This window comes from Saccostrea echinata, unplaced genomic scaffold (genome assembly GCF_033153115.1).
Source record: "Saccostrea echinata isolate AGI-Se365-2 ecotype Australia unplaced genomic scaffold, CSIRO_AGI_Sech_v1 ptg000022l, whole genome shotgun sequence".
Lineage (NCBI taxonomy): Eukaryota > Metazoa > Mollusca > Bivalvia > Ostreida > Ostreidae > Saccostrea > Saccostrea echinata.
Window position 1 is genome coordinate 11,748,120 of NW_026889771.1, and position 25,519 is coordinate 11,773,638.

The 25,519-nt window shown below is 32.5% G+C and overlaps 1 protein-coding gene across 1 annotated transcript in view; it reads left to right on the plus strand.

Moving 5' to 3' along the window:
• The first annotated feature begins 445 nt into the window (after nucleotides 1-445).
• Nucleotides 446-25,519, plus strand: part of LOC133190417 (receptor-type tyrosine-protein phosphatase kappa-like) — a 164,634-nt gene continuing 139,560 nt past the window's right edge. Inside the window, exons 1-4 of the mRNA XM_061326043.1 lie at nucleotides 446-568; nucleotides 2,293-2,481; nucleotides 6,927-7,136; nucleotides 18,301-19,860. Coding sequence (XP_061182027.1) covers nucleotides 7,061-7,136; nucleotides 18,301-19,860 — 1,636 coding nt within the window. The 5' untranslated portion in view covers nucleotides 446-568; nucleotides 2,293-2,481; nucleotides 6,927-7,060. The remainder of the gene's footprint in view (nucleotides 569-2,292; nucleotides 2,482-6,926; nucleotides 7,137-18,300; nucleotides 19,861-25,519) is intronic.

Consider the following 25,519-nt stretch of genomic DNA (forward strand, 5'->3'; position numbering starts at 1 on the left):
ATTTGTCATTTTTTTCCTCGCAATGTTCATTTGTAATACGTCACAAACGGCTCTTACGAAATAAACAATTATGAAGAGAGAAATTTTTCGGCACGGCCAGGTGTGTTATAGGACAGACGACATCCAAAAATAAGAATTCAATGCTTAATTTTATTATATTGTCTGATATCCATTTAATTTTTGCCAACATTTGACCCATTGAATTGGTAAAACATATATTCTGTTGATATGAGATAAACAAGTCTTATGTGTTCTGAAGTGAATAGAATACAACTGATCAGGTATTAACTGAAGCAATTTAAATGCATGAACTTGTATTATAATAACTATGAAAATAGGAATTGAACTTATTTTCATGCAGCATAATGACAAAAACAAAAATGTACTATTTTATCTAAAATCAAACATACTTTGCATGTCTGTTTAAATTTTTTTACAGTGCAGTGCGATGAGAGTACATGTTCTTGTCATTGTTTTTGTTGTTACACAATCGGGTGTCCAATTGATGGCACCTGTTCGACCTGTTACAGAGAGTGGAGCGGTTCAACATCCAATTATTGTCAAAGAGGTAAGTATATTCAAAAAATATATCTGTCTTATAAAGTTTTCGTCACACGTAGGACTAAGCCACTGTGAGTTGCGGCAGATATCTTTAATGCTTCATGCTATGAAAAATCAAAGAAACTAGGTTACGATTGTTACTGTATGTGTTAACTAAATTTGGTGGAATTTGATTGTTTGTGATATGAAATATTTTTCTAAAATATCGAAAACTGTTTAAAAGGGGAGGGGGAAAAACATTTATTCACACGACCTACTTCAGCTACGTCATAGTCGCTGATTATGTAGGTACAAAACATTATTTTAATCATCGGTTGCAAGAACGTTAGTTAAAAATAATTAAACTTTAAATTCACGTTAACTCATCGTTGAAATTACCGCTAATTGAACTCCTTCAAAATGTAATTATCATTAAAAACAATTTCACTGTAAAAACAGAGTTTAAATAGAAGTACTATGACCACTGAGCGCATAAAATGATACCCGCAGCTACCATATGAGTATTATGGCAAAGTGCATTTCTAGGAAATATGTAATGGGATTCTGTAAAAATTCCATTAAATATCATTCAGGGGTTTAGGGGGAGTCGCGTTTAACAAAATGGGTACCCCCTTTTTTCATTTTTTAAATTTCATTAAATTGCATTCAGTTGTGTAAGAGGAGTTGAGGATAAATGATGGCTACACCCAAGCGTAAGGAACAAACGGACAACCTGTTATCACTATGCCCCCCCCCCCTTTTAAGCGGGCGTATAATAATATTAAATGCTTAATTATCATCAACACGGAAAGTTCATCTAAAGAAATAAAATATTACTCTAACAGTGAATAACTGATGTAGTAAGACTTAACATTTCCTTAAGCAGATTTAATTTAATTTGTTTCTACATATCCTACTCTCATTGAAAGTATTTTTTTATATAACACGGAGACATCTCAGATGAGTAAAAATCACTAGCGAGGAAAACAACAATCAATCAATCAATATTTCACAGATAAACAGATGTGATACAAGTCCGTAGGAAGCAATTTCAGGAGGGGGGGGGGGGGGCAAAACCAAACATTTTCATACTATATATAGTATTCTATATATCGGTTCCTACGGCCAAGTGATAGTAATTCTGAATTATATACATGTATTTGTAAAGCTAATATTATTATACGGTTCTAGGTCACATGATAATTTATTGATAATTTTATTTCAATAAACAAAAAGTATTGCATAGATAATGAAAAGAGGGAAGACACCGAACAATGACTGATTTCCCAAAAAAATCTATAAACAACACAAATCCGTGAAGAGGGCATAAAACACTGACCACTGGAAACAGTGGGGTTTTTTTCGGTTAGTAAAGTTGACAAAAACTAAGGTTTAAGTCGTCGTCTATTATCAGAAAGTGTCAAGGTGAAAACCTTTTAACTATTAATTCCAATAAAGTCGAACAATAGGGTATATTCAATTCAATTTTATTTTTAACTACATCTGTAAAAGAATATGTATTATAATCAAGCATTCTCTAATCTTTAAATTCATTTTCTTATGTCTATTCAGTGTGCACATGCACGCTTAGAAACAATCAGATAGTTCCATTTGTTGTGTGTCTAAATCATTAAATGCATTTTCAAAATACTTGTCAAGAATAATACATCTTTCATCTTTCAACTTTTTCACAATTACTCGAAAAGAAATGTTTTTTTTTTAAATCAATTTGCAAAAGGTTTTTACTTTTAGAAAACATTGCCTACAATCTGCCAACAGTTTCACAGACTTCAACATATGAGGATCGAGATGCCAATTATGCAGTTGATGAAAATGGGAGAACCTCTTCAAGAACTGCGACTGAGGAAAATCCCAGTTTTTCCTTAAAATTTTCAGAAGTCAAAAAATTAAAATACATATATATCGACATATACGAATTGAGTAAGATAATCACAGAGTGAAAGGTGACAAGTGTATAAGTGTGTGGGGGATGTGGTGGGGGTCAGCCTTTTATTCCTCTTGGCATAGTGGTTATAGTCGTGGAATAAGGAGTTCATCCTTCGGTCGTGGTTTCGAAACCCATAGTGAGGCGTAAAGATCGGTCCTTCGGATGAGATAATATAAACCGCATCGCAGTAGATGCTTGCACGAACAATCTGCCCATGGTGAAAAGATTGGAGTACAGGTTTAAATTTGTAGCCTTCCACCGGTATTTGTTGCATCCCAACATAAATGGCATTTTTTTTAAGAATCACTAAGCAAAACAGACAACAACCAAACTATCGGGTGTGGGGATTTAGGACAAAGGTCATAGTAACAAATAAGCAATGTTTTGACACTATTTGAAGAGAGTTATTTGACCTTCAGTATCATATGACGAAGCTACTCATAGAAATGGTAAGTTTAACTCACCGGCGTCACGCCATAATGATGAGGAGAAGGGATAAAAAAAGTCTCCTTCAGATTTCCCTATTTTATCTCTGTATGGGTAGATATAGATTTTACCGTATCAGAGTAGAAATTGCAAACTTTTGAGATTGTTAAAAACAAAATAATTATCTCAAAACAGAACGTCGTTCTTAAGGCTTGGGTTTCTCCTTCACCACAAAACTGCTTGATTTCAGTTTATAAATCATATGAAACTTAGGTATTTATTTTAAAAATGAAGATACCTTCTCGGAGTGTTGTCCGTAAAATATATCATTTGAATTTCAAGCTCATCGTCATTGGTACCCCAGAAAATGACGTTTAGCGTTAAAATTGTCATATTATACCTATAATAGTTAAAATGTAAAAGGTAAAGATAACGAACAGTGATCGAGCTAAAAAAAAATCCATAAAACAAAACAAATTTGTGAAGATGGCATAAAACACGGACCCCTGGAAATCCCAGAGGTGGGATCAGGTGCCTAGGAGGAGCTAGCAACCCCTGTTGACCGGTCACACCCGCCGTGAGCCCTATATATTTATCTGGTAGTCGGAACTATCTGTAATCAATCCGGTGCAAAAACAAAGGCCTAACAATTGGTATGAAACAAGTCAGCCAAAAAACGACCCAATGATAGGTTATTTTTGCTAACAAGGTCATTATAATGACCATACAATTTACGAAATGTTGACTTTAAACAAGGCTGTTGAAATCCCTGTAGCATCATCTTATCAGTGAGTAGCCTGCCTCGCTTTAAAAATTGATCGTACTCAGAGCAAACTTTTGAGTAACGAATAAATTGGGAGACATAATCACCATAAGCAGATGATAGTGGAATATTACAACATAAATAAGGAAAGTTGACAATGGAGAAGCTAAAGTCATCTCGTTTGTCATACAATTTAGTTGTCAATTGGCCTTTATCTTTTATAGTCAGCAAAATATCTATAAATATGAAACAAATGGGATATATCGAGTCGATATACGACTGAAAATAACTACTAGTATAATTGTTAATTGATAAATCATCGTCGATATATCTGAATGTCGAATTAAAGGCCACAGCTAGTGTTTTCCTCTTCTCCTGTAGAAGTTTATGAATAAATTCTGCTTCATAAATATGGTGTACACAAAGTTTACAATGCAATTTCTATTTTCAATAGAGGTATTAATTGCTTAAAATGCCTTTTGAACCTAGCTGGAACAAAAGCTCAAATCTTTGTCAGTTTTAACAATATGGACAAATGATCAATGGTGGCAAAATAAAGGTCTTCAATCTTGTAAAGTGACAAAAGAGTAATTATTGTATGATTAGGTATCCTCTATGTTGAATACATCCAGTTCTCCACGTAATTAAATCTTTATCACTGCTGAAGAGCTATTTCAATGAATAATGATTGCTAAAACACTTTTTTTTCTTCAAAATAAGAAACAAGGAACACTTCTATGTGTATTTTTTTTTTCAAAATATCTCAAAAGACAGGTCTGCTTTAAAAACAATTTATGTTTGGTACCTTTGAAAATTTTTGAATTACACAATGACGTCCCTGCACACATAATCTAAACAATATATTTTAACTAGGGCTGGGACGATTCAGGGTTCAATCGATTCGGTTCGGTTTCGGTTCAGAATGATACGGTTCGTTTTTTTTTTCGATTCGGTTCGATTTAACCTAAAACAGTCTAAATATTTCTCATCATAAATGAAAAATGATAACCTCTGCTTTAAAAAGTGATTAAAATCCTTCACTCCAGTCTTCACAAAAACTTTTCTGAGACACTAACAAGTGAGGCTAGTGGATTTGACATTTTTACTAGCTAAAGTAAAATTTCTTCTAGCCCAGAAAAATAATAAAATTTGAAACCTTTTGTTGTATTATTTTATTCCATTTCATAATAAATTACTCTTCTTTTCATATTTCTTCTGCTTATTTTCTCATTTTGTATTTTTCTTCTGAGTCAATGATACATAAATAATCAGCGAAATTACTTAAGGCTGAATTTAACAGAATAAACAATCATGCTATATATGGATACCTTTTAACATGGTAGTATACATGCAATTTTTTTTTCTGATCATTGGAATTCCTCTTCCAATATAAAGTGAAAGCTAGGTGATTTATTTTTTTTAATTCAAATTTTCAGAAACAATGTTAATATATTTTTGATAACCCTTGTAAATCTTCAGTTAATTAGTTGAATAGCTGGATATAATTAAATCAATTAATGTAATATCTACATGTATTTTCCATAAAATCGGAATGGAGGAAATTCGGGTTAGTAGAAATAAGACGATCGTTTTCATGGTTTTTAGAAATAAATAAATAATGTAGAAGTGCTAAAAGAATTAGATAGAAGAGATATGAACAAGAGAACCACACTTCTTTGATTTTTTTAATTGGTTGGGGATTTAAAAGCAAATCTTGGAAAATACCTGCTACTTTTTCACTAGCCCGTCGGGCTATTTACTAGCCCATAGCAATTTAAACTAACCTCTATTGTAAAAGTAAAGGGTATTTATGGAATTAAAAAAACTAATCACTGACTTCAAACTAGCACAATCATTATAAAAAGTATTAAATTAAAATCATGAAAACAAACACTTCTGATCTCCAATTGGCGGCCATTTTTGTTTATACGTGTTATGTAAATTTTGAACCGAACCGAACCGAATTCCGGAATTCTGGATCGGTGCACAGAATCGAACAGTATGAACCGCGGTGCACCGAAATTTTCGGTGCACCGCACAGCCCTAATTTTAACAACAAATATATATACATGTATATAATCTTACAGTAAATTTATCATAAGTTTAATGCTTTAATGACAAGATGTAATTATTTTAATCGTTATTTTCTAGATACTTTCACAATGAAACAGTTAATCGTCTGCCCGATTCGAGTGCTTTTTTTTAACTACATATTATTTCCTTTCATAATATCACATTTGTACAGCAACATCTTATAAGATTTTATTACTTTGATTTATGCACCTTGAGCTTGGCAGATAAACTGTATCTATCACGAAGAAAATGTTTTGCATACATAGAAAACTAAATATAAGACATTGGAGTATACAAACACTGTCAAACATTCCGTTTTGCGTGGACTCCTTTATAGTACCTAAATTAGAAGCCCTTCACCGGTAAATGGTGACGTCTCTATATAAGTGAAAAATTCTCGAACGGAACGTAAAACGACATCCAATCAATCCTTTAAAGTAAGTTCCCTCCCCCCTTGCTTGATATACAAGTAATGTCATTTTTGTTGCCTAAATTGCAGATCAGGAATGGCTACAGGTAACGGATTGTACAAAAAACTCAAACGAATACTAGTATTAAAATACAGGAAGAATAATACATGTATATAAAAATATCTCTTGAATATATGCGCCTTAAACCTATGCGCCCAGTGGATGCGCTAGTATTTAAGTAACTCTACATTGAACAGCTTTTTGCGATCATGTCAAAACCTTTAAATAAGTCTGCTCTCCTTTGGTTAAGCATAATGTCACCATTTTTGAAATTTCTATCAATCTTAATAAATTTTCTTTGTGTCACTTGATTCGATTATCAAATCGCAATGAAAGACCATACAGAGTCTGATATATTTACATCTGCTTATATGTATACCTACTGACTTTAATGGAAATATTCATCAATTGCATTAATGATTTTGTATAATTTGTGAGTTAAAGTTTGTATTTGCTGCACTTTTTCCATGCAGTTTCAATCTGATAACATAATGCATGGTAATGGGTATACCATGCAGGAGCGTTGACCCTGTCCCTTCCGCTCCACTCCCCCTTAAAAAGAACGAGAATTTTAAAATCAACAAAGACAGGAGGATAACGATATATATATTTTTTTCTGTGGTCATATTAGACATTGAATTACTCAAGCAGAAACTGGTCAATTAGAATTGTAGATAAGAAAATCTTTTTCTAATCATATTGACAGGTACCAGTGAAGCTCGTTATGACGTCTATGTGAGAAACTTCACTGAAACCTCTTTAACAGATGCCAAGTTGTGTAGAACTTTTACATTGTCTTCAAGGGGGAGAATTTCGGGTAATCTTACGTGTGATCAAGTAATGATCGGTGATTCAATTGTCATCCACAAGGCTGTCAGCTGGGGGAGTTTGATAATCTATGAAGTAAAAGTGTATGGTAAGTAACATTTATATTCCTACTTAGTACATCTACACTTTATATTCATGAAATATTTGTTCTTTATTAAAGACACCTTTACAGTTGATAATACTAAAATAGATGCAGTGAATTTTATAAAATTTTAATAAATACATGCTGTTAAATAAATTTTCTTGAGCTATCAATACAAAAAAAATTCTGATTTGCCAAAAAGTTTTAAATTTTGCGTTCAAATGCATACTTCAGTATTATCTGAAAAAGAAGTATGACAGTTGATTATTATCAGTTTTTTCTTGTCAACTTATTAACATTGTGCATTGCATTTCTTTATCTATATGACTATATACAAACGGGATTCCTATTTCCTTTTAATTAAAAAGGCAAAGATAACAAACAGTGACCTACAAAAAATACAAATTTGTGCATAGGGCATAAAACACGGACCCCTGGAAATTCCAGAAATTGGATCAGGTGCCTAGGAGGAGTAAGCATTCCCTGTCGATTGGTCACACCCGCCGTGAGCTTTATGTATTGATCGGGTAGACGGAATACTCCGTAGTTATTAAAGCATGAAAACAAAGGGCTTGGTGTGAAATGTGTCAGCCCCCCCCCCCCCAAAAAAAAAACGACCCCAGTGATAAGTTTATTTGCTAACAAGGTTAATAACTACCATAGAATTTACGAAATGCTGACTTTAAACGAGTTTGTGGAAATCCCTGTAACATCAAATTACATGCAGTAGCCTGCTTCGATTTGATCATACTCCGAGCACGTTCTCGAGTATCAAATAAGTTGGGAGACGCAAACATCATATACAGGTGATCAAATGTTACTATACAAACTAGTTGCTGTCCTTCAAAAGGGACTGAAATACGTGGCCATAAGCATGTGTTTCTAACTAATAAAATTTTAATAAGTAAATAAAAATTTGTGTTGTAATGATAATGAGTTGTAAAAAAGGTTTCTTTAATCTTGAAACATGTAATTTTTCAGTATAATTTTACTTAATTATAGTAATTGTTTAATTACTAAAACTGGGTATCGATTATACAGGCCCACAGGAACAGGGGAGAAAAGGGGGGATGTGCTAGTATATGCTTTACTATAGAAAAAAAAGTTAATTTACAGTTGTGCACTCTCTATAGTATTACCATTAAAAACTATACAATAGAAATGTAAGCAATTTTTCGGCCACACACCTTTCAGAAATGATCTTTTTGCTTGTCAAGAATTTCTGTTATTTTGCCCCCCCCCCCCCCCCCTCGGGAAATTACTTCTTACGTGAGTGCACAAAACTGATCTGGGTGTATGTCCTATCTTTTAAAGTCTTTTCCTCAAATAAAGTTTTTAATTTAAACTGTGAAGCAATCTGAAATCTTCCTTCTTTTGAAACGCTTTTACCATAGAAACACGATCTAAACTGGAAAATATTTTACCATATATATACATAAATATAGAAGATTTTTTTTTAAATTTACAACTGAAGAGTAGATGCAATGTTTAGAATTTTAGCGAGTTCTTTTTCGAGTGGGGCGTATTGTCCTAAAGGCAAGTTGTCCTAGGGGCGAACTCTCTTGCATTCTGAGGCATGCACAATCCTACTTATCTCCATTGCAACCGGTTCAACCTCGCTTAGTCATTCTACGATAAATGGACCAATTCAGAGTAAAAAAAAAAACATGAAAAAAAAATAATTGTTTCAAATAGCAAAATGAACATCATAATTTTCTAAAGGACCTATCAGTGAACTTGAAAACAAAAAAATTGTCCACAAATCTGGTATCGTTAACTTCTTACAACAATTTCAAGATACCATTGATTTTAATGTAATGTTACGGAAGTTAATGCTTGATTCAGCCTTATTATTTTTTAAATAAAGCTGAATTTGACCAATTCTGATGTTGAGCAAAGAACGCTCAAGTATGATTCATGAAGTCTCGCATGAATCCGAATTTAAATTTTCGGGAAAAATATCGTTACGGAAGTTAATTCCCAGCAATAAAAGTTAAAATTCTCTTCAATAGTTAAAATCAAAGTTTGTTTTAGGATATTAAACAAAAGTCTAAAGCATTTCGCCCCCAAAATAATAAAAAAAAAATTATACCTTTAATACAAAAACTTTCCTAAATTACCGTTACGGAAGTTAACTTTTTAAGAGAGACAACTGTTTTTGTGTAATTCATTTTGTTATGTCGAAAATGTATTCGTCTAAGACAGCTGACTCGAAACTAGAATCGATGATATAAGGTTCCGTGGTCACTTTCAGATAAGTTTCAGTTCTTTTTGAAATCTGCATTTTATGCTTGAAATTTAAAATCAAATCGTTACGGAAGTTAATCGATTTTAAGCGACATGCTTATGCATTCGCACAAAAGGAGATCTATGCATTTCTTTGCGAGAAGTGGTTTGATTTCTTTTTTATAAAGGATAAAAGACATTTTAAACATTCATTGCAATCTATTCGGAACGATTTTACGGCTGAAAATTTCATCTTGAAATTTATAAATAAATGAAGCGACATTAAGATTTGCAGTGGAGTACGTTTTTCAACATTACATTATGTTCATATCAAAACTATAACTGCATATATATCGGTGAATATTTACAAAACAATGTGTGTATGTTAAGTCTTTGAGTTGAAATCGACCTTTAAACTTATAGTTAAGATATTACAACTGTCCTTTATTGGCTCCTTTATTACAAGAGCAATAAATAATTCAAATGAATTACGTCAATTCTCAGATTCAAATAAATTGGGAATCATTACGTGTATTCCGAAAGCAGGAAAGGAAAAACAATTTCTGAAAAATTGGCGACCCATTAGTCTTTTAAATGTGGTTTATAAAATAGCATCAGGATGCATCGCTGAACGAATGAAAACTAAATTGGATAAATTGATAAACAGAGACCAAACTGGATTTATTACATGTAAAGGTAGATTTATCGGAGAGAATATTAGACTGATATATGATATAATGCATTATACAGAATATAATCAAATACCTGGTCTGTTGATGTTAATTTATTTTGAAAAAGCATTTGGTACAATCTCTTGGAATTTTATATATCAAACCCTTGACTTCTTTAATTTTGGACCTTCTTTTAAAAATTGGATTAGAACCTTTTATAATGGTATTAAATCATGTGTTATACAAAATGGATTTACTTCAGATTATCTTTTCCCCCAAAGAGGCTGTAGACAAGGTGATCCAATCTCACCATATCCCTTTTTGCTATGTGCTGAAATTCTTGGAATCTTAATTCGAAATAATCAAGATATTAAAGGTATAACAATTGAAGGTGAAGAGTACAAACTTTCGCATATGCTGATGATACCTCTCTTATCTCGGATGGTTCACCAAGATCTATGGATGGTATTCTCCGAGAATTAGATTATTTTGCCAATATATCAGGTTTAAAAATAAATTTCTTAAAAACTAAAATGATATGGATCGGAAGTAAAAAATTCTCAAAGGAAGTATTCCATCACTCGAGGTGGAAGCTGGATTGGGATAATACAAATTTTGATCTTCTAGGAATAAAATTTTCAGTAAACTTGGATGAAATGCCTGATTTAAATTATTCCATAAAACTAAATGAAATCAAAATATTGGTAAATAAGTGGAGGTTGAGGAAACTTACCCCAATTGGAAGGTTAACAGTAATTAAAACTTTAATATTACCTAAACTAAACCATTTAATTCTTACTTTACCAAACCCTAAGTCAGAATTTTTGAAGATGTTTGAGACAGAAATGTATTATTTTTTATGGGGTAGCAAAATTCATAAGGTAAAGAAAAATGTTATAATCCAGGACTATAAATATGGAGGTCTTAAAATGATTGATTATACAGAATTCATTTCTGCTCTCAAATCAAGTTGGATCAAAAGACTTATTCACTCAGATGCAAACTGGGTAAAACTATTTGAAGCTGAAATAAAACTAGACATAAAAAAATCTTTGGATAAGGGGTTCTGATTACATTCTGAATCTTTCAATAAGATTAAATAATGTTTTTTTGGAAAGAAGTTCTGTCAAGCTGGGCAAGGCTAATTAGGATAAATCAAGAAAACGACAGACATGTGCTCTTTGAACATATATGGAATAATCCAAAGATTAAAATTAACAATAAATCTTTCTTTTGGAAAAACTATTTTAATGAAGGCATTGTTTTTCTTATTGACCTCTTTAACAATGATGGTAGTTTTATAAGTTTTGACTTAATAAACTTGAAAGTGAAAACAAATTTTATTGATTATAATGGTCTTAGGACTGCAGTGTTAGATAGACTGAAAAATATAAATACATGTAATAATGAAATTAAAAATATAAAGTCAATTGGACCACATATTCCAAATTCCATTTATGTGTATTATAAACACGATAAAGGTTGTAAGTACATGTACAATATATTTATAAGTAAAAAGAAAATAACAAAAGAATCTAAATTTCAATGGCTACAATTTCAACTATTACATAGAATCATCCCAACTAATTATTATCTATTTAGACTTAAATTGATTGATTCTCCGGCATGTACTTTCTGCAGAAGTGACATAGAAACAATCGATCATTTATTTGTAGAATGTTTTTATGTAAAAGAACTCTGGTGTACCATTGAAGAATGGATTTTCAATAAGTTTAACATCCATTGTAGTTTTGATAGACAAGCAATACTATTTGGTAAATTTGAAATATTTCAGAATCTTTTAATACTTATCGTAAAACAATTTATTTTTGCTAGTAAATATAAAAAGGTCCCAAAAATAAATGTTGACGCTGTACTAAAGGGGATCACAGATAGAATTTTTATTGAAAAAGTTTTGTTGTTTAAAAGTTGTAGATATGAGGAATATGAAAGGCATTGGCAAACTATTTGTGATGCACTGAAATTAATACAGATATATATACTTCCTATTACCTATTTGATTCAGAAGAAAAAATTAGATTGATTACTTATCATTTTATATAATTTGTAATATAGAATAATTTTTTTCTTTTGCTGACCCCCCCTTTTTTTGTTTCTGTTGTTTTTTTTCTCTCTCTAAACAACTTTCATAGTGTATAAAAGTAGATCTGTGTAAATATGATTAAGACAAGACAGAATATGTGTAATCGGATGTTAACTTGTACCAAATGATGAAATTTATGTTATATACATATACCTATGAAAGTGTTATAACAATAAAAAAAAAAAAGAAAAAAAAAGAAATTACAACTGTAAATTTGTAAGCGACATAAAAAATTCTTAATTGGTCATGTTCTTGTAGAATGACTGTTATATATTTTATCAGGGTCCACGCAATAAGAAAAGTTGATGATGGGAAAGCTAAAACCATCTGGTTTGTCTTACAGTTGAATTGCTAGTCGGTCCCTATTGTCTATAGTCAATAAAACATCCCAATATGAAACAGGTTGCAGAATCTTTGAATTTGCAATGCAATCTTCATATTGACTAAAACGAATGTTTTCTTGTTAGTTCATCTGAACAAAATTCCTATGTCAACCTTTTTGATCAAATTTGTTTTTGATCAATTGTTTATCTATCATAGCATGACACGTGGAATAAGCATTACTGAATAGATTAGATATTGGTCTTTCCCTTTGGTCTTTCATTTATTTTTAAGGCCACTGATGTGCAAATTATTCGTTTAAATCAATCACATTTAGGGTAAATTGTGTTGTGTTTTTGTATATCCGTTTGCCCAGAAGTGCTTGAACGTTAGCTTGTTTCAGTTTCACACTAAATAAAAATTCCCCGTCCCTGCCTGCCCAGTTATAGGTTATAAAGTCGTGTGCTAACCGTTGATTTTCATCCATTAGAATCAGATACGTTACAGAGTCGTGTGCTAACCGTTCATCTTCATCCACAAATATACAGAACTTACCATATATCTCGGAAGTTTCTTTTCTTTTGGTTTTCGTTTCTCCTCTTCTTGTAGTTTATAGATACAGCTTTCATGTTCCCTTCTCCAAACTCTGCACTTAACTATATTCCCCGTCTCTGTTATTTTTATGCTTAACACAAAATTTTAACTAGTGCTAATTGTAACGGGAACCGTAGGAAAACATACATTTTTCATGGTCTAAAAATGCTAAATTTTGATGAAAAATGACGCTTTTTAACTAATTAAAAGTCTTTAATACAACAAGATATTTACATGACTTCATCTTTTTGCCAAAATACATAATTTTTATAGTTCTTAAGATAATTTCTAGTATTTGAGTAACTTTACCTAATAGAAAAAATATCGCCCGTTTTTAGGTAGGATTTTTCTGGAGAAAAATTGTTGATTTCAGGCTCTTTTGAAAAGCCTGGTATAAAATATTGCGGACATTTGTGAAAAAATAAATACTTGGTATTAATATTTTGTTTTTATGTTACCATGGTTACAAACTTATGCTTTTTTAAAGAATTCCATACAAGGGCAATAGGTATCTACAATCAGTTTCCATATAAATACCTGAGTATTTTAAAATGGATAAAAACCAAATTTAGCTATGTGGTACACAATAGCAAAAACAGAGAGAAAAATCAATTTTCATGACAAAAGGTCAAAGTTCAAGGTCAAAATGGCTAGATTTTTATGGAATTTTAAGGAAACTTAGCACATTTTTTTCTGTGTACAAACTAATAATTTTGTTTTAAACAGCATGAATAAACAAAATTACAGTTCTGGTGGACAATAACTACATGTAGCATCACATGAATTGGTAAATACGGACAGAAGGTCAAAGTTCAAGGTCGCAATGGTATATAAAAATTGCCTTTTTGTCCCCTGCTTTCACTGAATGTGGGGGATATTGATTTGGGTCTGACCGTCCATCCGTCCGTCAGTCTGTCTTTCTGTAACACTTTCGTTCGGCCCAATGTCTCGAGAAGCCTTTGAGCCCTTGCAATGAAATTTAGCGTAAAAATCCCTGTGGCCTAGGGAAAGACTCCCATTGATTTTAAGGTCAAGGGTCAAGGTCATGAATTCATAAATTCTGTCTGTCTAAACACTTTATTTCTGTGCGATATCTCGAGAAGCCTTCGAGCTTTTGCATTGAAATTTTAAACCACAACTTCCTATGAACTAAAGAAGACCCCTATTGATTTCGAGGTCAAAAGGTCAAAGGTCAATGTCAAAGATTTATACATTCTGTTTGTGTGTAAAACTTTCATTTCCGAGCGATATCTCTATTAAGAAGCTTTTGCAATAAAATTTTATATCACAACTCCCTATGGTCCCTCCCGCTCCTCTTAAAATGTCCCATCCCCCACCCCCACCACCCTCTAGATCCGTACATGCTTTTCTTTTTTTCTTAAGCAGGGGACACAGAGCTATAGCTTGTTAGCATAGCATTTATACTTGGATATTGTTAAAGCGTATGTTTTATACCCAATTTATTTTACTGAAACTGGTAAATAAATAACATTCTCCCCTTTAGCTTGATGCATAATGTGAAAATGCTGTGAGAATGTTTTTAAGGTCATTTATTGATAAAATCGTAGTAAAGTCAAAATATTGAAAGCCTATACACCTACCATATTGAGTGACTGGTACATGTATGCAGAGAATTGTGCATTGTATTGTGAATTGTGCATTGTGCATTGTGAATTGTAAAATGTACATTTTTGGCCCTATTCAACAGCCTACACTTTTCCAGTGACAGTCAAATTATGTTTTCCTCTGACTTTTTTCAAAGAAGTTGACAAAAAAAGTCTAAATCCATTTTACTTTGCAATATTATTCTAAAAAACTTGAAAATTTAGAGACACTGATGATAAATATTTCAACCCAAATATGCATGGGTTTACACATAATAGATCCGCTATTTCCAAAAATTTAATCAATAATAATCTTTTGTAAAAATCTGCTGGACCTGTTCCGATAATCTGTTTTTGTGCTTTCTTGAATTTATGTCGGTTGCTAAATTTGAGCTGGCTGGTTACCTTGATGGGATCGTACAGCTTATGGCGTGTAATGTAAACAATTTCTAAAGTTTAGTCCTTGAAAATGTTGAAAATAAATAATGTGTCCCTGCCTTCTTCCTACGGTTTTCATTTTTTAAAAATGAATATAGTAAAGTATTACCAATGACCAGGACTTACTCCACCCCTTCCAAGAACCATGTAAAAGCACTTACACCACATAAATTGGTAAGAGTCATTTGTAAAAAAAAAAATAAAAAAAAAAAGAAAGAAAGAAAGAAAGAAAAAGAAATAAAAACAAACAAACAAACAAACACGGATCCCTTGTAAAACGTTAAGAAGTGGTTCATTCATAAGTGATTAGCCCCACCCCGCCCCCATTCCCGAGGTATAGATTGGGGGGGGGGGGTAAATTGTATTTTTTTTCTTTTGGCAGAAAGGGGCGGGGGGGGGGGGGTCAGAAATTTATTTATGTTTTCATTCTTAATAAAATACAGCTAGACAGGTTTAATATTAATTTTTCTGCTACAAGGTTCAATCTAAATGTATCTCAGTCTAGAGAAATGATAAACTGTTAACTTTAAATATGATTGAGAGAATTTGTATACATTTCTATGCAACCCCCCCCCCCCCCCAAAAAAAAAAAAAAATGAAAGTATAATTTTGACTGGTCGACAGGAATCAAACAATACATGTTTATTATTGGCCTTAACAATTTTTTTGGGTTAAAAAAAATATTACCGAAACAAGTGCCTGTTGGTGTTGGTGAGGGTTGTAGCGCTTATCAAGGATAGATTACCAGGGGGTATTTATTTTCCTGTCAGTCGAGGAAAGATTATTTATTTTCAACATTTTCAAGAACAGATTATTAGTTTCTAAAATCTGTCAAACACCCCCCCCCCCCCTAAATCAAATGGTCCTCCCTTTAATGACAGGCATCAACTTACATCACATCATTCAATATAAACTTGATACACCTGTACTTTGTTGTTGCCAAGCCTATTTTTTATCCAACTTTCAACTTCCAGTTTTGTACGATCATGTAAATGTAGCTTGACTTTAATTATTTAGGTAAAATCAAAAGCCTACTTCTCTCACATTTATTTATAATTCAGTTTTTTTTTTCACATTCGAAACACTGCCTTCCCAGGCTGTTATTCATTGAAATATATCACTGTGACTGAGACACTGTACCTCTTCTTACAACCAATTCAATATAATTCTAATATCTTAAGTTTATCATGTTTATCTCTTTATTCTCATTTTGAAACTCCTAAGACCGTGAGGCTTAGGCTTCAATATCATGAATGTGTACAGAGGTGATTTCTTGTACCATGTGATCTTGTACATTTCGCCATTGTTCACACATCAAAATTACTCTTTTGCATCCAGGAAAAAAAACAAAGAGGTTAAAATTTATATGCACATTGAATAAACAGAAAAAAAAACATTTGATTTTACTTGAAATCCAGGATATATGTTGACAATGTAAACAACTTCCAGTCAGTTTTGTCCAATGATTTTTTTATCTCTCACACTAAAGAGCTCACAATTATCAAAGGGAGATAATTCAATTTTTAAATGAATGTCTGCTTTTTTAATCATAGATTTCTCATATTTATAGACTGAATACCAACAATGTTTTTAATTGCGTTTTAAAATCAGATGTACTACTTTTTATTTCTGTGAGTAACACGAATTGAAGTAGCCGCATTTCATTGTATGACATTCCCCAAAATTGCATTTTTTCCAGAAAAAAAACGACTTTAAACACCGTTTCCATGGTAACTACTCAACATTCATATGATCTAACAATATTTTTTGGAGTAGTTTATGAGGTGGTAAATTCTAGCCAAATTTGAAAAAAAAATCTGTGACTATGCGTGCCACAAAAGTTTAAGTGGTTACAGAGAATGGCTATTAAATTTCAAAGTATTTCGTCAAAAAACAAGAAGGTTATTGAGTTTTTTGTGTCAGCCAATCAAAGCGATGCACACGTTCATTCGCACTTGCTAATTCAACCACCTCATCTTGTCTAAACCACTAATATATGTTTATATAATAAGGCTCAAAGCATATCATCAGGAAATAGGAAGGTTAAAGCTTTCTCAGTTGTATCAGTCATTTCACTTCTCGCACGCGCACCCACCTGCATGAAAATGCGCGCAAAATGACCTTCGTTCCGCGCATCTACACAATATGCCTATTAACTCTCAAAAGGTTTCATCTCTATCAGAGGAGTAGTTTCAGAGAAAAAAGTACCTTCGTTTGGGGAACATAATTAATTATGTTCCAATTCTTTATAAGGTTCTATATAGCTACAGCTTGAGTATTTTGAATTTTGTCAGTGTATACTTTTTATCTGTCACCAAGTTTTAATGGGCAAAGTGGTTCTTGGTCGAATGGAAAAATTACAGTACGTGTTATTATAAAAACGAAGAATATTGTAGTGTTTTATACGGTAACAACGTATCTTCATTTAAGAAATGGAAAGATTTATGTTTAATCAAAGTGTGTGTGCGGGTGGGGATGTCTTCTAAAACTAGCACTAGTCTATTCTTAGACAATTGCATATTTATAAAGGGACCTATATTTCGAGAGTTATAAGTTAAAACAACTTAATACTCAAGAGTGATTTTTCTCTCTCAGAAGCAATTCTTAAATTAAATTTCATGATAAAAACACTTCCAATAAAAGTTAAAGCAATTAGTAAAACTTTTATTATAGCGTCATTAGGTATCTTTTGTTTAAAGGGGCCTGGACACAGTTGCATAGTATACAACTTTAACGTCTATTTTTTTTTCTCAAAAATAACTTCAGTTTAATGATTTGAACTTACATGAATATGCTAAGAATTGAATGACAACTCTTTTTCTCTCTCTCTGAATAAGATGAGAGATTTTCTATATTTTTTTTAAAATAAAATATATGAACTTAAACTTTACTTTGTTTTAAACCTTGTTTAAAACCTTGTTTACCTTGTTTAAACGTGAAAAAGTACTCTGTACCACTGCTGTAAATAATGACCAGAGTCAACTGAAACAAAAACCGTAATCATATCAAAACATGTTTGTATTAAATGTTGCAAAAAAGATTAAGTGGAGAAGGGAAATCCATTTAAACAAATTTACTCAAAGTATTGGTTTATCTTCAATAGACTAAATTTGATATTTAAATGAGAGTAACAAATTTTGGTCTATACTTATTAGAAATTAGCTGCCTTTTGTTTGTTTAAGGTGCCTACATTTAAGGGTTTTTATATTTAGAATGTAGCTCTGGTACATACGGATATCTCTGTGACAAGATGTGCGATAACTGCCTCGAAAACCAGTGCGACAGAATCACGGGAGTTTGCATAAAAGGCTGCAATGATAATAGGTATGGAGACATGTGTGATAAAGAGTGTCCTGCTAAATGTGGAAATTCTTGTGACAGATACTTGGGATGTACGAATTGCTCCCCTGGATTTACTGGGGCTAGCTGTACAAAATGTATGGACGGCACTTTTGGTAAAAACTGTGGTTTTACATGTACAAATTGCCGTCTGGAATTTTGTGACAATATTGAAGGATGCCAGCAATGTTTAAGGGGCTTTTATGGACCCAATTGTAATAACTCTTGTCCAGATCATTGTAGGAATAGTGAATGTAACAAAACTTCAGGATTTTGTTCAGTTGGATGTGAAGACGGTTTTATGGGTTCAAATTGCGAAATACCTTGCAGAAGTAATTGTGTCACTTGCGTTTCAATTGTTTTATGTTCATCGTGTATCGATGGAAGGTATGGTCAACAATGCGAATTATCATGTTCAGAAACATGTGGCGGAAAACAGACTTGCGATAAAGAAAGTGGCCGGTGTGATGAATGTATGGATGGAAAATATGGAAAAACTTGCACAAAACTTTGTAGCAATAATTGCAAATCAAGCATGTGTCAAAGGGATGGGGACTGTATTGATGGATGTAATGAAGGATGGTTAGGTCTGAATTGCAGTATGAAATGTACCGAAAATTATTGTTTAGAATGTATTCTGTCTGGTTCAACAGTTTCGTGTAATAAATGTGAGGAAGGTTACTATCTAGGCAATCAGGATAAGTGCCAGATATGTCCATCTAATTGTTTATCTTGTGAGAATAAATCGAAATGTACCCGATGTAAAACAAAGTTTACTGGACCTTTGTGCGACAAGGACTGTAACAGAAATTGCATTGATCATGTATGTGAAACAGATGGTGTTTGTACATATGGGTGTAATAATAGAAAGCATGGGGTAGAATGTTCTAGTGAATGTAGAGCGAATTGTGAACATTGCTATGATTACAACAACTGTACACAATGTTCACCTGGATATTACGGATTGTATTGTTCGTCTTGTTATCAAAACTGTTATAACTGTACTTCAAACCGAGAGTGTTCATCCTGCAAACCTGGATTTCATGGGAAATACTGTCAGTTTCCTTGTTCTCCAGAATGTCTGACCTGTAATGCTTCAGATTTCTGTACCTACTGTAAGGAGGGCTGGTCAGGCAGAACATGTCAATGTAATGTAAATTGTAATGATGAATGTGGTGACAATGGAAAGTGTGTGAATGGATGTAAAAGTTCATTTTACGGTGAATATTGTAATGTATCCTGTCCTGTGGAAAATTGTCAAATATGTGATCAAAAGTTTGGAAATTGTATAAAGTGTAAGGAAGGACGTTATGGAAACCAGTGTGATATGGATTGTAGAAGGACATGTGTTGGATCAGTCTGTGATATCGATGGCAAATGTCTTCAAGGCTGTCAAGAAGGTTTAACTGGAGAAAATTGTGAAATGAGTAAACGTAAGTAGTGCATGAATAATGAATGTGTGAATGTCAACTTCAATATTGAATTGCTTTTGCAATAATTCACATTGCAATACTGTTTATATTATACAAATACTGCATGTAGTTGAGGATAACATTTAAAATTTTCACCCCTCGAAAACCATTGTCAACCTAGGCGCAGCATTTATTATATTATACTGAATGTTTTATACAAATACATGTACATATAACACTGATCCGCGCGGTTTTTGTTTTTGGAATACCACCCGTCGTCAAGCAGTGTTGACTACTGAGTATTGCTACGCTGGAGAGCGTGGTTTCATCATTCAGAGGGTAATATTGTTTTTCAACAAATGTTTCTCGACGAGTCAGATTCATCTAATTTACTTGAAAGTATAATATAATAAGTTATCATATTTTTTTTTATAGAGACAAAGGATATTGCCGAGGCTCCGTTGTACGTATTTGTGTTGATAGGGGGAGCTCTTTTGGTCTCGCTTGTTTTGATTCTTGATTGTCTTACGAAGGTTATTCTCTCTCTCTCTCTCTCTCCCTCTCTCAAATTTTCAGTTTGTTAGTATTACCTGTATATGACACTCCACTAAATAATAATAATAATGCTGAATCTCAGGAACTTGCAGAAAAACAAAAAGGCTTGTTGCCTCCTGTGGAAAAAGTTATGAGACTGACTGAGTTTTTAAACGAGGAGGATCGGATCTATGCCAATGGTCGATATTTATATAATCTACCTAAAATCATATTTTTTTTTACATTTGTATTCACTATTCTTTACAATTTATTTAAAATATAATTATAGAAAATGAACAGAACGATAGTCCACAAACTCAGAGACGATCATTGTATACGGAGATCTCACCATACAACCTCCGTGGATCTCAAGCATACCTGATCGAACTCGATCCTAATGACGTTGATGATGTCGATGTACCTACACCTGTTGAATCAGACTATTATAATGTGAAGATAACTCTTGTCCCAGTAGATAAACTTTGGGAAAATGTTCAGGAAAAAAATCCAGAGGAGAACTTAACAAGGAATTTGAGATTATTTTGTAATAATTGTTGTTTTAAATTACTGAGTAAGAGAAAATATAATTGTTGATTTTAAAGCATCATATTAAAATCATCTCTTTTTGTGTAAAGAGCATACCAAATGGTCTCTTAGAGCCATGCAAAGAGGCTTTGAAACCCCAAAACCGGTCTCGAAACAGATACAAGAAAATGTATCCCTGTAAGTCGACTTCTGTCATCAAATTAAATCTCAATTTTACAGTATTATAAGTGATACAAACATCGTTTAATTAATATTTAATACGACTCAACCCGAGAAATTCTACAAGTGGAAAAGGGCACAGAAAATAAAGATTTTATCAATGCTTGTTTTGTGCATGTATGTTTGTTCTCTTTGAAAGAAAAATGTACTTTTTTGGCGTATTTTCTAATTAGCATTTTCTGTACAAAAATGATGAAACTTTTCTTCAAAATAACCATTATTGATTATACCACCACAATGAATGTGTGGAGTGAGATATCTGGAGTCACTGTGTCCGTCCGTCTATCTATCTTTCAGTCTGTGTGTTTGTAGACGGAAGTTTATGCTCAGCCTTTATGCCGTGTGCCAATATATTTCAGACAAAACTTTCAATACTGTTGCCTCCAGGACTTCAGTGTTAAACTTAAGAATCAAATGAGATTGTCTGACCTATATACTAACCTTGCAAATGATACGTTATACTCTAGATGACGCATTTAATTGTATGATCAGGCTCTGCGCTGCACAAAGGTCTCGTCTATGTTTACTAAAAATTAAATGGTGCATTTGGTCCGACTTGCTGATATGATGCATCTTTGAGCGAATAGTCTTATGCATTCTTAGGATTCTCCATTAGACCAATATTTTACGATTCACCACAGCGTCTTAAGAAAGTATTAACAAAAACTGGTACATACATATATAGTATGCTCTAGTACCAAAATTCAGAGATTGGTTCTAATAGTCTTTTAAATGTTTATGAAAGTTACTACAGTTTTACCTTTATTGCAGATGAAATGCAAATGGTATTGGCCAGACAAAGAAGAATCATATGGTCATTTTCATGTCAAATTGGTAAAAGAAGATATCACAGCTGATTATACTACTCGAGCTTCTATTCTTTCAGCGGTAAATTTTAGCATTATCATGTACTTTCAACATAGCTTTTCTAACATTTTGGACAAACTATTAGAATAAAACATTTGCTAATATTACAATAGGGAAAGAAATTTCTGTTTTAATATTCGAATCATTGTTAATTCTTCTTTCGATGAAAGGAAATTTTGGAATAGAAAGCTATCTTCAGAGTCTGATTTATTTAAAACAGAAAATTCCTTTGGAAATGTAAAAAAAGATAATCCATTCTATGCAAAGTACATGTATGTCATCAGAAATTCTTTTTCTTTCGTAGAGGTGGATGCTATAATCAAATCCATCATTTTAATGGCGAAATTTGCTAGTAAAACATTTTCATCTTAGAACGGGAACAGAAAGGTCATTACACAGTTCCACTTTATGTACGCAAAATTATATCTGTCCTTTTCAGACACCCCTCTTTGATTGTACAGCTTGTTTATCATCAGTGTTTCCTTTTGTGTTAATGACTAGACAACGTAAGAAGCATATGTACATTGTATTAACTGCAGCAGGTTTCATTTTAAGCAACAATACATGCTCTTCGTAAAGCGATTATTTATGATCAGTGCCAAAATATCATTTCATTTATGTTTTATAATTGAAAAGACAAATATCAATTATCAATGTTAATTAGCACATGACCTTTTGATGTGCTACATATCTATCAAATAAGTACGTGATCAGTAATTTGTAGAATTATTTACAGTTGTACGCTATAGAATAAAACACACACACACACACCACCCTCACACACACACACACCCTCACACACACACACAGAGCAGTGCATACAGCCTAAAAAATCTTCAGAATTTGAACAATAAGAATTAGATTTTCCTAAAAAAAAATTAAAAAAAAAAACTATAGAAAACAATCAAAAGCATTTTATTTTTTTCTCAGAAGAGGCTTGCAATTTTTTTTTTAAATTTCATTACTGTCGTTCCTGATATTTATATCATTCTGTCCAATAAAAATCATCAGTATGAGCAACAAGACATGTAGAATTTTTTTTCTTTTCACAAACTAAACTATCAGAAAAAGACAGCACCAGCAAAAACAAAATAATTTTTATCTTATCCTTAAGAACCATTTTCACATTGGATCAGTATCTTAAAATGGAAACAAAATGTAGATCATGAGTCCTTTTTTTGTCTGCAGAAGTACAGATTTGCCTGTCATCTTTATAATTGATATAGTTGCATTTAAAAATACACAATTCAAATTAAAAACGTCACTGTTATCTCAATATTAGTATATAACAAACTCCGGATAAGAACACTTCTTTTCCTTGTATTAAGGATATTTGCCTCTTCGTGTACTTGTTTTTTTCTATTTAACTGGAGTGTTTCATTTCTAATTACGCATTTGTTGTACGGAAGGAAGGCACGGAGTCACAGATAATGCAAATCATCTTTTGTCATCTTTCTTGCCACATTTAAATTGAGAAAAAGGTCAAATAAACTTATCGAGGCATTTTGTTGAATTTACAGTCGCAAGCAAATTATTTAATGACATTTAATATCATTTATTTATTTGTTGGTAGTGGTAAATAACCACACTAACGACTAATCCAGAATTCTAGGAAGATAAAAAGTAGTAAAAAAAGAACTATATGTTTTGACCAAAAAAGGAAAATGAAAATATATATAGCTAAGTTTTTTCACTGTTTTAGTGCAGGGGTTGGTCGCACGGGGACGTTTATTTCCTGATAAAACAGGGAGAGTAAGAAAGAAATGTTGACGTCATCGATTGTGTGGCCCGGATGCGTCAACAAAGGGTGCAGACAGTGGTAAATTATGAACCTCCAACCTTTTCCATTTCAAATTAAAACACAAAAAATTATAGGATGTTTTACTAATTATAGTGATAAATAAAACCAAAAATATATTTTTTAAATCCTTTAAATCCTCAGAGAAAATTTTAAAGAAAATTTCTCTATCACTTTGCATGATTAGCTAATTTTTTTCTGCACAAATCTAAAACTTCTGATACAATGCACTAATAAGAAAGATATATTTATAAATGTATTATTGAATCCTTAAACAGATACATACATTAAATCAGAATTTAGAAATATGGGGAAAAATGCGGACTTATTTGTTGAAAAAAAAGTATTTGGAACATTCTTTAAAATTTACAACCGCATAACATATGTAATAAGGTTATTTGCAAGACAAATGTGTTTCTCTGGGTGTATTTTCTAGTATGTCCACAAGTGAGCTTTCAATAACGTCAAGAAGTGCCTTTTCTTGAAAACGTTTTCAAACTTTTACTTGTATTTTTTAAAATTTTATTTTGTAAGAGGATGACAGCGTATTTTCCTTTCTTGATATTTATATGCAGCAAATTAAGATGCAGAAACAGGAAGATTTGTGAGCTTAACAAACTAACTGCACTTGAAAGACAATATCCGATGAAAATGTAAATTTAAGTGAGGGAAAAGCACAAATACTTAAATAATCTCTTTCTTCCTCAAGTATTACAACGTACAAACGACGAAATCACTTGTACCCTACATACATGTACACCAATTAATAATGAACAGACTGATGATTTAAATGTTTCACTACACACTTGTAAAGTTGTATTTTTAGCTCACCTGAACCAAAGGCTCAAGAGAGGTTGATGATCGAGATCTGTCCGTTGTCTGTCAGCGTTGTCGTCGTCGTTGTCGTCATTGTCGTAAACTTTGCATATTTTGATCTTCTCCAGAACAGCTGGACCAATTTCAACCAAATTTGCCACAAAGCATCCTTAAGTGAAGGGGACTCAAATTTGTTCAAATGAAGGGCCAAGCCTCCTTTCAAGGGGTATCATTTAAGAATTAGTGAAAATCTAATGCCAGCTTTCAAAACTATTCTTCCCAAGAACCACTGGGCCAGAAAAGATGAAACTTTTTTGAAAGCTTCATCGCATAGTGTAGGTGTAAGTTTGTTTAAATCATGACTTTTGGGGGCTGGTGGGGTTTTACATAGGAATATTTAAGAAAAAATCTTTAAATATCTTCTTCTTATGAACAACCGAGCCGGAGAAGATAAAAAAATATATGAGCTTAATTATATACGTAGATTCAGGTTTGTTCAAATCATGAACCCCGGAGGTAGGTTTGGGGCCACAATGGACGATCAAATTTCACAGAGGAAATTCAATATAAAGGATACAATCTTTAAAATCTTCTCAAGAACAGCAAAGGCATAACTAATCATATTGAAATGGAAGAATTCGCATGTAAAGTAGATTCTTTGTTCAAATCATGCCCTCCATGGATAGGGTGAGGCAACAATATAGGGAAAAAATTCTAAAATCTTCTCAAGAATACCAAAGGCAAGATAAGTCATATTGATAGGAAGCATCCTCAGGTAGAGTAGATTCAAATTTGTTTAAATCATGACCCCCATGGGGCCACAGTGGACGATCAAAATTTTACATACGAAATACAATATAAAGGATTCATACTTTATAAATCTTCTTTTCAAGAACATCA